Below are 13,680 nucleotides of genomic sequence, written 5' to 3'. Positions count from 1 at the left end.
ACAAACAGCACCACAAGAAACTACTTTTGCTTTCATTCAAAACAACAATATAAAACACTTTGCACAGCATAACAAACAGCGCTACAGGAAAGTGCTGCTCAGTAGCTTTCATTTGCATGATAACACTTAAGGATTTTATTCACAAACTCAAAAAGAAGAACCACCTTGTACAGCACAATAAACAGCACTTTAGGAAAGTACTGCTCAGTAGCTTTCATTTGAATGGTAATATTTAAGGAGTTCATCCACAAACTCAAAAGGTAGAACCACCTTGTACAGCACAATAAACAGCACCACAGGAATGTACTACTCAGTAGCTTTCATTTAAATGGTTACACTTTACAATTTCATTTACAAACTGAAAAGTTAGAACGTCACCATCTTGTACAATAAAATACTTTGTAACGACACCACAGAAACGTAGTGTTCGATTTCTTTCTTTTGAATCGTCACACTTCAGGATTTCTTGCACAAACTCAAAAGTAAGAAATCCCTTGCACAGCCTAATAAACAGCACTACAGGAAAGTACTTCTCAGTAGCTTTCGATTTCAATGGTACTTAAGTTTCTGAGTTAGAACACGCTTGATTATATACGAGCCAGGAATTGAGATTGGGAGAAAATGGGTCAAGACAGTGATCAAATTCTTACTTCCTCCTCTTTGTAAAAAATTCATGTGCGGAAGTATTGAGAATGTATGATCTGATCGTCTATGAGTAAACATCTCGACTAGAAACTAATCAAATTACCTAAGACGAATTTTAAGAGGGAAAAAATTGTGAAAGGTCTAAAACAGAAAATGAAAAAATGGAAGCAGGATGGTAAAACGAACTATGATAATTATCACTTCAATGCATGACTGACAGATAATTGAAACCGATGTTTTTTGCCACAAGGAGCAAAATTGTTTTGTTAATGCTTTAACTCCCGGTACCAAAATGTATACTCTCCTCACATATTCTCACATTTTCCATACAATTCAGATGATACTACTCAGGAGAACTTATTTGACCATCAAGACATTTCACCCGGCTTTGGTGATCATTTTCATCATTCTCATTCCCTCTGCGTTTCACCAAATTGTGACATTTTAGGGAGAAATTGGCTGCTGGTCATTACTAGTTGGTTAACGAACTATTCGTTTCCCTGCCGTCGTCGAAGTTTTGAATATAAGCAAGCGTACTTTACAGACGTCTACCAACATCTCTTCAAGCGCACATGGCAAGGAATTTCTTGTAATTGAGAAGTTTTTTCTTTTAGTGTTTTTTTTTTAATTAAAAGAACCTAGCAGATGCAAAGTCGCATTATAATCCAGTCAGTTCCATCATCCCCACCACCGAAAATCTTCTTGACTCCCCACGTGAGGGAATGAGTTGTTGTCGTTTAATTTGATATGTTGAGTGCTGCTCGTAAAAATACGACCAATATTATTGCGTCTTTAAGTATGTTTTTTTTAAGATGACACCGACTCTTAAAATAGACGTAATGAGTCATAAAATCGTCTTCCAGTTTTATCTTAACATGGAGAGAAGTAAAATTAGTGTAGCTAAAACCAAAACGGTTTAAATTTCCTGGTTATGATGGAAATGTTTTCAGTTCCCCTTGATGAGCAATACATAACCCCAAATTGTATCTTTACGTGAAGGAAACAAAATTGGTGAAAAGTGAAACCCCACGCGCTGTTCAGTTCAGACTAATATTGTTGGCGTCTCCGCCAGTGATCTACATGTTCTTATTTTTCGAGGAAATTACCCCTAACGTAGACTTCTCGAGCCAAATATCGCACTTTCTATCCTCACAAGGAGACACACAAAAAAAATGATTTAAAAGTAAAACAATACAGTTTGTTCAAGATCGATGTTGTTGCGTTTCAAGTAAGGGTCAATACTTGCTATCCATTTCTAATTCCTCGCCGCACTAAGTCCTATGAAGTGATTTCCTTTACAGGTTCACTAACCCCCTCCCCTCCTCCCCCCCCCCCCAACCACCAGCATTTTCTTAGGTTTCCAAACAGTTCACCAGTAAACTTTGAGAGCGACAACGTGGAGTATAGTTTCGATACACAATACATTGAAATTAGTCTCGAGCCATCCACTTTTCGATTGAAAGTTCGACGCCCTAACCACTCTACCACCTCGCCTCCAAAACGGAATCATTGTTGGTGTCTTCGGTTTTGACTAAATTTTCTTCCGATGAAATTGCTTCCTGAAATAGACGACCTAATGAACCGCAAATCGTTCTTTCTATATTTGAAGGGAGAAATAACATGGTTGGAAAGTCACAATAGTTGAGTCTCCCTTGTGCGCCAGTTAGTTTGGCGAGAAGATCTATTCGTTTACTGGAGGTCGAAGTAGCCTCAACTTCAGTGGATAGACTGCCTAAGGTCTCAGTGTGCTAGGTTAATGAGCAATGAGAATGTACATGAAAATATTCGTGATTACTTGCATATTTTAGCTTTTCACTTCGAGCTGGCAAAACTCCGGAAGGCAGAAAAGTAAACGACAAAAACCTTTTGTAAACATAATTACTATCACACAATAGTTGCCCAATGCCTTCTATTTCCGCGCGAGTTTTATTTTAACTATGTAGCGTATCGTTAAAGGTGCACAAAAATAAAATTGGCCAGAATTAATTCACAGAACTTAGCCCGGTACAAAATGTAAAAAGACATTGCTCTTTTGCTACGAGAGATTGAGCACAGTTACGTTATTGCAGGTGTTATTTTCTGTAATTCTCTATTTTTAGATTGGAATTCCCTTCGTAGTTTCTTAATTTTTGTGCGTGATTTATCAAATATCGAAAAAAATCGAGCGGCCAATTTCGCAAGATTATTTTGAATTCTTAATTCTGTAAATATAAAAGGCATTATGGCAATTCAGTTCACCGGCTTATGTAAGAATTCTAATTATCAAAACAGTTTCATTGACAGCAGACATTAAGACAGGCACTTGTTTGCATTCTAGTCTTGAAAGCATTGTTTGCCAAGTTCAGTTAAACCTCAGCAAAAATATATTGCTAGCACAATACACGAGACATAAGCTCAGATAAGTGCGATGTTGGTAAATGTTTTAGGTCAGCAAACGAAGTGAAATCAGTAGACATCGATGTTTTGGTATATAGAAATGCTTTTGTAAATGTCTACACTGTACACGAAATTATGTAAAATATCACAAAAACGAGACGAATAATTGTTTCGGCGCAAACTTACCCAGAAGGAAACGTTGCTGAAAATGTTTCTTCGGCCTACAAGCGATAAGACCATTGCGCTTCAAATGTAGTCTTATGTTTCGTGACTGTCCCATGCGTGGGTTACGCCGCAACAAAAATTCCGCGCTCACTCACAAAGCCGGGAAATCGAATATCTGATGGCCTTATTCGGCTTTAACGAAAGTTTTGATCAAAACAATTTTAACATGAATGGGAAGACACTAGGGGTTAATTTAAACTTACCGGTACCTCCGCTTGAAAACCAATATTACCGCTAAAAATGTACAGGGCTTACGTAAAACAAAGCCGGGTGCGACTGTTTCGCACTTTCGTAAGCAATTATCAGTTTTAGTCGTTAACCACGTGTATAAGATATAGATCTCTGTAAGTGAATTTTTAGAGAATTGCAAATTAATACTAAAACGCTTTGACGCGGAAATGCTCGGCCGTATAAGCGAAGAGTGTGCACTGGATTTGTAGCTACGCTGACTCTTGCTTCAGTAATAAACAGCTTTGCAAATGAACACCGGTCATTCTGTACTCGATACAGTTTCACCATGGTTAAGTCCCAATTTTACACTCACAGACTGAGCGGCTACTGAATTTTTCATCGGTAGAAGCATCGAGTATTGCTATTCTCTTGGGCGGCATGATACACTTCGGTTAACCCTGCTACAATACTGCCTCTTTGTCCGTCCGGTTAGAAGCAGTAGTACGTGTATTCAGACTCCGAAATCATGAGATTGAAATGCGCAAACCGAGTTTTCGTAGTCTTGTTCAAAAGCACGACATTGTATACTAAACTCTGAGGACAAACTATGCAGATATTAGACTGCATACTAGAAGCGAGATCCGAGGCTCGAATATTTTTTTAAAATCCCACTGTACGACTGCAGCTCTATCTGAAGAGTTGAGTAAACTAAAGTGATCTTACAGACACGTACTAAGACGATTACTCCTATATAGGTAAACTCTAATGCTTAAGAATTTACGATTGACCTAAGCTTTAGCAATGTGTTCAAAATTGACAACGTTAAGGTATTCGGCTCCCACTAACTATCGCATTACCTGAGGAAACGTCGCTTTTTCGAAGCCAGATCTTTGTGTGTCTTGAGTCGAGGCTGTTTTGCGCCGTTGCGAAACTACCATGTTATGACAAAGTATTGATAATTATTTAAGGTTCGCAACGAAAAGGACGTGTAAATGCTGGTCCGTCGCCTTGATAATTAGCGCTAATAGAGCGTGTCGCTTTGGCTGACAAGTTTACATTGTTCCGTTCACGACTGGGTAAGCAAGTGACACGAGAACTTCAGTGTTTTGTTTTAATTTGGTGTCGAAACGTCGGACTGAACACCTCGTGAAGACTGAGAACTGTTGAAGGAAATTAACTAGTTTGAGAAACAAATAAACGCACTTGTTTTGGATTAGGGTAGCATTTACGTCATTTGAAGATTGCTCATCGACAAAATACACGTTTCTCTTTTGTACAAATTAGTCATAAAGCAATATTGCTTTTTTGTTCTTTTGTCCAGTATTTAAGACAAGTGCTTGCCAACCGTAATTATGTGATGGCCAAGCGATACACATACAATACTGTTTATTGTGGTTGAGTTTACTCGTGTGTAAACATGAAGCTGGGAGAGCTTAAAGTCTCTTAGAAGGTGTCGAATACCTCCAATCCAAACTTCCATGGAAAAAAAAAAGCGGTCTGACAAAAGATTAGACAGCTAATAGCTAAAACCGCAGCATAAAGGATAAAAAGAAGGAATGAAAAAATAGAATTGAGAATGCAGAAGGACTTATCAAAGAAAGATGTTTATCTTTTCGTAGATTCTATTTTTAGATACCCCTCTCTCCCCCTCTCTGGTAATACTTTCCCCGCCCCTGCCAGTAAGAAATATATGAGTGGGCCTTTTTTCTTGTTGAGTGCTTTTTTTGCAGAAATTGGATATAAAATGATGAAAGATTCAGAAGTACTTTCCTGTGGTACTGTTTATTATGCTGTTCAAAGTGGTCCAAAAGTTTGAGTCTGAGGATGAAATTCTAAAGTGTTGATTGTCATTGGCCGCAGATGCTAGGATGAAAAAGTATAGCAAGTTGAAAAGATTGCACATTTCTTCCCATTTGCACCATCAGCTTAAAACTGATTAAGGATTCCCTTCACTCTCTGAGAAAACAAGATATTTTCTTCCCGGGGCTGTAGGAGTAATTTCTTGTTTGAACAAAGGAACTTTTTAAAAGGCACCAAACGAACAAAGACTTCAGCTAAGCAGGGGTGAAATCGGAGATGCATTTGACACTCCAAGGACACATTTAACCAAGTTCATTTGAAATTCGTTTAATGCTGAGGGGAGCTAGAATTCATGCAACAGAAACTGGGTTGAACTCCTGCAGTGTGGACCCCTATTATGACTTTCTTTTCCAATTAATCTACCCATGAAAGTAACGTTCACTCAACGTTATTTTGACCGAGAAGCGAACAGTTTTACCGAAATCTAAACCTAGCAGAATAGATCACACGTATAAATGCAAACAAAAGTCCACTGGATACAGAATTATACAGGCAAAATCGTCGTTTTAGAGGACATAATAGCTGTACTGAATGAAATTCTTAGTGCCCATTGGAAAGTGATTTCCAAAAATAGCGTTTGGAGCGAAATCTCATTGGTCAGCATTGGACTGTGACTCTTAGCCTGAAGCGTTTGGTGGTTTTTATGAAGATGACGAAGTACGTTCGCTTACATGAACAGTTATACGAAAAACATCCTACCTATGGATCAGACAGAAAGACACTTTTTCTGGTTTCGACACTAGTTTCAGAACCAAAGATCACCTTAGAACATTCCCTTCACCTGATCGGATTAATGCACTGTCCATCATCAGACAAATGAATCAACAATGGCTAAGATCATATGACGTGGCTTGATTGATAGAGTCTCAGTTGAAATTTGTTTAATAATTATCCTCTTGTCATTTGGCATAACATTAAAAAAAATCAATTAATTAAGAGTTGGACAATGGCGTTCTTTCTTCCATAACATAATGCCAATACGATAAGGAACTTCGAAAGTTTATGTGTACCCGAACAGCAGGTGATACTTCACTTTCAAATTATCTATTTCTTGTTTTACTTTACAGCTAAAGCTAGACAAATGTGACAATCTCTCATTGTGTGTTTTACTTTTGGAGTTAAAACGAGATCAAAAAATTGATCCAAACCCAATTTCAGCCGAAAGCAAAATGATACGAAAATCTATGACATAACTTAAGGCAATAAAATAGCTCAAACCCCGTATCCTTTGTTGAAGCACATACTTGAAAAGCTTGAAATCCCTAACATGGTTAAAGACTCCTACCATTATGGTGCAGCAACTACCTACACAGCTTGTTGTCCCTAGATTGGCTCAGAAACAGTACCCTTTGGGGTATCACAGACCAATATAGCTCTGGAGTACATAAAATGGCTTAAAAACCTACCCTATAGTGCAACACGTACCTTAAAAGCTTCAGAGTACCCAAAATGGCTCAAAACCCCTTGGCGCAGCATAGACCTATATAGCTTGGAGTACCGACACGGCAGGTATTTTAAAATTGGTTATGCAACCAATCAGGGTGCATCTCAAGGCCATTAAAATTTTTTAAGGTCATTAGCATCCGATTGTAACAATTTGCCTAAAGCTACTTGTGGGTTTCGTGAAGGTGACAAAATCTTTTTTGTGACGCGAGTAACTCCACAAGAATTAACGTCCACAGTGTCGGAGTGGATGAAAACGAAACATTTTCCTAACATTTTTCACCCGTGCTCTTTTTGACGAAGATATTGAAAAAGCTTTGTTTAAAAAATAAAAGCACTTGAGATCCGTCTGCCATGTTGGTGCGTCTCTTTGTTCCATACAACAAAGAACTTAAATTAAATTATGGCGGCACGAGTTTGAGATCGCAATTTCCTAGCAACATGGAACAGTACCGAGGTCAGACTTTGATGAATTTTTGATGGAAAAAATAGCTACTGTGTTTGATCAGTACATCTATTTTATAATCTGATTTACGTAAAATGGAAATTGTCATAGTCGATGAAGCGTATTCTACAGTTTCCATGAAACTAACACAAATGCCAGGAATAGAGTCCCGATGAATTTGTTGGCTAGTGTTTCGTTTTGCCAGAGTGAAAGCGGCGAAATACTTTACTGAATTATTATAACTTGATTTGTGTCTGCTTCATCAGCAAGGTATGGGGTAATTGCGCAACAATGCTCAACAGAGGTCATGAGCCACAAGAAAATCAAAGTGGAATTAAGCAATTATGGCAAAGATGGAAAACGTTTAGAACAACTCGATTTAACTCTTCAAGTAAGAAAACGACAAAAAGAAGGTAACATCTCGCAGCAACTAGCAGCTTGACAACAGAGGACGTAATCGTCTATTACAAATACCGTGCGTCGTTCCGATTGGCCAATTGTCGTTGACTATTCGCTGAAAGTCAAGCATCGCGCGAGCATTGTCCCTTGAAAAGTTGAGTTTATTTTGACGAGCCAACCTAGAGGAATGGATCGCATGTCGAAGAGGAAACAAGAGTCCATTTAATACCGAATTACATAGAGAAATCGTAATTTTGGAACACGTTTATTGTACGAATGAAATTCTTAGTTTCCATAATATGGTTCCAAAAATAACGTTTCGTACAAAGTGCAATTGGTCAGTACTGAACTGTGACTCTTGGCCTGAAGCGGTGGTTCTTTTTAGTTGAGACGACAAAAATGTTCGCTTACTACTTATGAATCGGACAGAAAGACAGTTCTATACCAGGCTCAGACCCCGAGGATTACCTTTGAAAAGTTCTATCGGATTGTTTAACTGCCCTTTATCAGAGAAATTAATCAACAATGCCACGAGTACTAGTCTAAATAATGGTGTCTAGGCTGAAGTTTACTAAACAACTATTCTCTTGTCATTTGGTGCAGCATTAAGAAAAATTTAATTAAGAGTTGGACAATGGCGTGCTTTCTTGCTGAACCTAATGATAAAACAATAGGGAGTTCTGGAGGATTTAAAAGTTTATATGAACCGAAACCACAGACGAATTTTCTATTCTTCAATGTTTTACTGTACAGCTAAAGCTCGGCAAACGTGACAATCTCCCGTAGTCTGTTTTACATTTGGAGTTAAAAAGAGATAGAAATTTTGAATTTCTTTCACGGTTCACTAAAATTAACCATACCCAATTTCAGCCAAAGGGAAAACGATACGAAAATGTGTAACATAATTTGAGACAACAAAATAGCTTAAACCCCAAACCCTTTGCTGTAGCACAAACCCACATAACTTTTCAAAACCCATACCCTTTGGAACAGTACATAACTATGTAGCTTGGAGTCCCTGAAATGGCTGAAGACTCGTACCCTTTGGTGTAGCACGTACCTACATACAATATTAAATTGGGAGTCCCTGGAATGGCTCAAAAGCCGTAGCTTTAGGTATAGCACGTACCTATATAGACTGGAGTCCCTGGAATTGGTTAGAAAACTACCCTTTGGAGTACCTAAAATGGCCAAAAAACCTGTACCCTTGAGTGCAGCACAGACCTATATAGCTTGGGATACCTGAAACGGCCGATATTAACCGGCTCTGCAACCAATCAGGATGCGCATCGTGACGATTAGAATTTTATAAAGGTCATTAGCATCCGACTATAACAATTTGCCTTAAGCTACTTGTGGGTTTTGTGAAGATGACAAACTCTATTTTGTGACACGAGCAACTCTACAAGAGTTAACGTATACAGAGTGGATAGAGAAGAAACAGTTTGGGTCCATTTTACACCTGTAGTGTTCTTTTTGACGACGTTGTTGGAATAGCTGTGTTTAGATAATAAAGTACTTAATATGTGTCTGCCATTTTGATGCGTCTCTGTGTCATCTGACAAAGAACTTAAATTAAATTATGGCGGCACGAATTTTAGGTTGTCATTTCCTTGCAACAGAGAAGTGCACCAACATAAGAATTTCCAGAAAAATTAATGATGGAAAAATCGCTGCTGTTTTGAACCATATCAGTACAGTTACTTTGTATTTCTGGAATAGAAATTGTCAAAGCCGATGGAGCATTTTCTTTTGTTTGCACCAAAACTGACAAAAATGCCAAGAATAAAGCTGAGTCCGTTGAATTTGTCGGTTAATTTTTTGGTTTGTTTTGTCAGAGTGAGAGCTGCCGAGTACTTTGCTGGAATGACTTACACCTGTAACCTCATTGTGTCTCATTCATCGCCGAGGGATAAGATATGCAGATTTTGTGGAATAGTGCTGTGCGAATTAGCAACACATAACAACTCAATTATGGCAAGGATGAAAAAAAAAAATACCAAGAACGACTCAATCTAACTTTTTAAGTCGGAAAATTACAAAATGTAGGTGACATTTCGCAGCAACAAGCAGCTTGGCAACGAAGGAGCTAATTGTCTTAATTTTTATTAGAGACATTCACCGTGGTCCATTGGGAATACCGGCGCCCTTCTGATTGGCCAAGAGTCATTGACTATTCGCTAACATACAGTAGTCAACGATTTTGCAAGCAATGTTTCTGAAAAGTACAGTCTATTATGATGTTTTATCTCTGTAAATATCACTTGAAGATCCATGTTTCCGATTGAAATCATTTTGTCGTTTCAAAGAGTTTAGACTACTCATTCCCATCCGTCTGTGAGCAATAGTAGATTCGTATGCGCCTCGTTGAGTAGTTTCTATTAATCTAGTAATCATTGGACTGCAACACAAGTCCATCGCTGCTACAGCCAACATTTTCATAGGAAATTGCACTTGTTGACTTACCTTGGTATCACCCACAATGGGAGATATGGGTGCGGATGGAAAAAAGCCAACATTTAGGCTGCAAATTTTTAAGGCGACCAAGGAGCACTTGTGAGTCAATGCAGCGCATCGAGAAAAAAAAAATCTCTTGCCTTGGGGCATCCGTTAGACAATGAACGAATAATGGCCAAGCTCATGTCACGTATCGAGATAAAAGTGTCTAGAACCTAACAGATACCCTCTTGACCGAATGGCATAAAAAGCCAGAGGCTTGCAAATTAAATGAAGGTTTTTGACTAAAGCGAACTACTGGTGAGTTTTGTGAAGGTGGCAAAAGCTGTTGTGTTGCACGAGCAACGCCGGAAGATTTAATGCAGTAAAAAAAATTGCTCAAGTTTTATATCTTTAGAGTCATTCGTAACTAAGTTATTAACAAACTACTATTTAGAAAATTAAGTACTTAGTATGCATCCGCCGTTTTAGTGTCCTTCTTTGTTTGTTAGACACCCTTTTAATTGTGGCGTCACAAATGTCGGGGTGCTTTAACCCAGGAACAAAGAATAGCATTGACATGCATCTTTTCACGATGATTTATGATGTAAATTAAAAAGACTGCTTTGTTTGATGTGTAGGTTAAATTTCAGTATTCCGGGAACGAATTCCAGCAAAGTTGATGTGCAGATAGTCTTTATTTCCTGACCACTATAGTTGTTCCATAAACTCAAACACACAGGATTCGAAGTCCTTGTAATAGACATTTTTCGTTTTGTGAACTAGGGCAAGGGAATATTTTATTAGCGCCAGCTGGCTGTGTCTGGTTCACGATACAAAAACTTTTGCAGAGTTTGGAGCTGGAAATTACGAAGAGTAACAAAGCTTCCGAAAATTTAACTATAAATGAAACGAAAAAACAATCAAAACATTTCCGATTTTGTAGAACAGTGCCAGAGAAACGACTAGGGGTTACCACTGTCCCCCACTGTTCTATCACTGTTCTATCAAGAACCTTCTAGAAAAGCAGGATAGAAAAGTATTTAGTAAGGTATCTGGCATAGACCGACACCCTCTAAGGGGACTACTACCCAAGAAGAAAGTATCGACTTACAATTTTAAAAGGAATCAAACAAGTCAGTATACGAAAGTTAATACAGATAGCTTCAAGAACTCTTACGTTAATCGCCTAATTTTTAAATACAATTTGGCTATATGAACGTATTTTAATTGTAAATAACTTAGATGTAGGTACTTTTTACTCAAATATTCAATTGTGACATGAGATATGTATTTTTTATCTTGTGAGGAAATGAAGACTATTTATTATTTATTTATTTTTTACAAAATGATGTTGAGTTAGTATCAAGGAAGTGTGGAAAATAGTTTTGAATTGCGATTCGCCTTAACCCCTTAGCTTCTCACAGCACCCATTTTTTTATATCAATAAAAAGAAAGTCCAAAAGAGAAAACATATTTATAATGCCGCGGGAAAGAATGGACCGCATTTTATATCCACCATAATTGTCACGCTCTAGGATTTCATCCAAAGGCTCGAACGTTTGTCCGGAGCCAAACTACATCACACATCGTTTGACTGTAGAAACGCAATGATCAAGATATCAACCGTTTAAAATGAGGGATGGGTACCATATCGCAACTACAAGCAGCCATGGGCATCTAAGAAAACACCATTTTTGACAACCAAGAGACTTACATATTTTTGTGGCAACCTAACGTAGGATACAAGTCTACCGCAACATCTGCCCTCTATCTCACAAAGATTTTGTCGAGCATTCTTCCAGAAATCACAGTAATGGTGACAAAGTGAAGGTGGGCAATTATGAGGAGGATGGAAGCAGATCGAATGATTTAGCTGGCCTCGTCGAGGAAGTGAGTGAAAGATAGCAAGTTACACAAAATTAACAACAATCACCTACGGAATAAAGAAGGTTACCACGCAAACTAAACCGCAAAAGTGACCCAGCCACCTGCCAATACGCTCAGTGCAACATGAATTGACTGACTTACCTTGCTATAAACCACAATGGGACATAAGGGTGAGGATGGCAAAAGGCAAACATTTGAGCAGCAGATTGCCAGGTTAATTAGGGCGCAAGTTAGGAGCAAGAATCACTTGATATGAGATTTTCAAGTGCGCAGACGCTAAATGCGCTCCTGTCAGTGTATATAAAGAAGTTATTGTTGGGTCAGTCGTTAACGTTTTTAATTAATTCTGATAACTTAATTAACATGCAAATTAACTGTAGCAGGCAATATTAGGTGGAACTTATAATTGAAAATCATATCACAAAGCAGAGTTTTCCACTTAACAAAATTAGATCGTTAGCTCTAGATTACTATCGCGTGACAGTAGCTAAGGGCGCAGCGCCAATCAACTATCACGCATAAAAAATTGAGAGCAACCAGAGCAAAGTTTACATGACTGATACACAAAGCTCCTTAGAACTGCGTTAAATGTGAGTTGGCGAGATCATGTTTCCAACAAAGACCTTTACGGAGACCTTCCCTCGATCTCAGCTGGTCTCAGGGACCGCAGAGTTAAGTTTTGTGGTCACCGCTGAAGAAGCAAATAGGAATGTACCTCGCAGTTGCTACTTTGGAAACCATTGCACGGGAAAAGGTCTAGAGGTCACCCAGCTGGAACTTACATCGAACAACTTGAAGACTACTCCGGTCCATCCCGTACAGAACTACCGATGCTAATGGAACAGCGCGACTTATGAAAGAAACTCCTCATGTCGATGCGAGTGTGCTCGAAATAAGAATTGTTTTACTTGAAATCTTGGCTATTTTTTCCCTGAAATGAAAAGTTTTTCTTCGTTTTATTTTTATTTCAAAGTTTAAAATGCGCGAGTCGATTTGTCACAGAAGAGAGAGTGAATAGCGCAGCCAATAACGATTACAGCATCCGTGATCGATAAAACGGTGGGAAACTTATAGGGCCAGTTATAACTTAGGCCGCGGCTTAAGACAATCAGTGGGCCTCCAAATCTGTTTATAAGTGGTTTGTTTTAAGTAGATAAATAGTTTGCTAGTCTGGGATGCAAGCCTTCTTGCTTCTCTTCAAAATTGAAAATGGCTTAGAACGTGGTTTTGTTAAACACAGTCTAAGCTGTCTTTTAATAACTGACCCATACTTTAAACAGTGATATGTCTGTCGAGGGACTATCGGCTGATAGTTGCCCCGCGGAAATTAAATGTTCTTGAAACAAATATTACCTCCAGAAGCCAAGCTTTAGTTCGACACTAAATTTTTTCCCGATTCTTATTGGTTTAAATTCATCACGTGATGTGGCAGTGTTCATCCGCGGATAGATATCTGGCGAAAATACCCGGATGGAGCCGAAAACCCTCGCATTTATTTCCTAAATTATTAGCGAACAGGATTTTAGTGGTGAAGCGAACGATTAAAAAAAAATCGAAGACTGTTTCTGTCTAGAACTATCGGTCTGATACTTAATTTCACTTTGAAATTTGATTTTCTTAAAGCAAGCGTATAAGCCTTCGATCCTTCCCAAATCGGCTGATGTTTGTTTTAAGAACATGAAATATCTGAAGAAACTATCAGCCGATAGTCCCCCAACAGAAACACTGTTTGTTCAAATAGTACATTACACGTGAGGCAATCAGATTAGCGTATCCGTCCTCTAATTAGA

General features: G+C 38.4%; 1 protein-coding gene across 4 annotated transcripts in view; it reads right to left on the bottom strand.

Annotated features, from left to right (window-relative positions):
* The window catches only part of LOC146482770 (uncharacterized), a 52,702-nt gene that overhangs the window by 17,518 nt on the left and 21,504 nt on the right, over positions 1-13,680 (bottom strand). Inside the window, exon 1 of one of the 4 annotated variants that reach the window (XM_085106855.1) lies at positions 12,032-12,156. The exons of 2 other annotated variants lie outside the window; for them this stretch is intronic. In XM_085106855.1, coding sequence (XP_084962981.1) covers positions 12,032-12,084 — 53 coding nt within the window. In that variant the 5' untranslated portion in view covers positions 12,085-12,156. Of the gene's footprint in view, positions 1-10,030; positions 10,099-12,031; positions 12,157-13,680 lie in introns of those variants that run through there. One more of the 4 variants, XM_085106856.1, reaches the window with a different exon arrangement.

This window comes from Pavona decussata, unplaced genomic scaffold (assembly GCF_977016875.1).
Source record: "Pavona decussata unplaced genomic scaffold, jaPavDecu1.1 SCAFFOLD_44, whole genome shotgun sequence".
NCBI lineage: Eukaryota > Metazoa > Cnidaria > Anthozoa > Scleractinia > Agariciidae > Pavona > Pavona decussata.
This window is presented reverse-complemented; position numbering and strand designations above follow the sequence as displayed.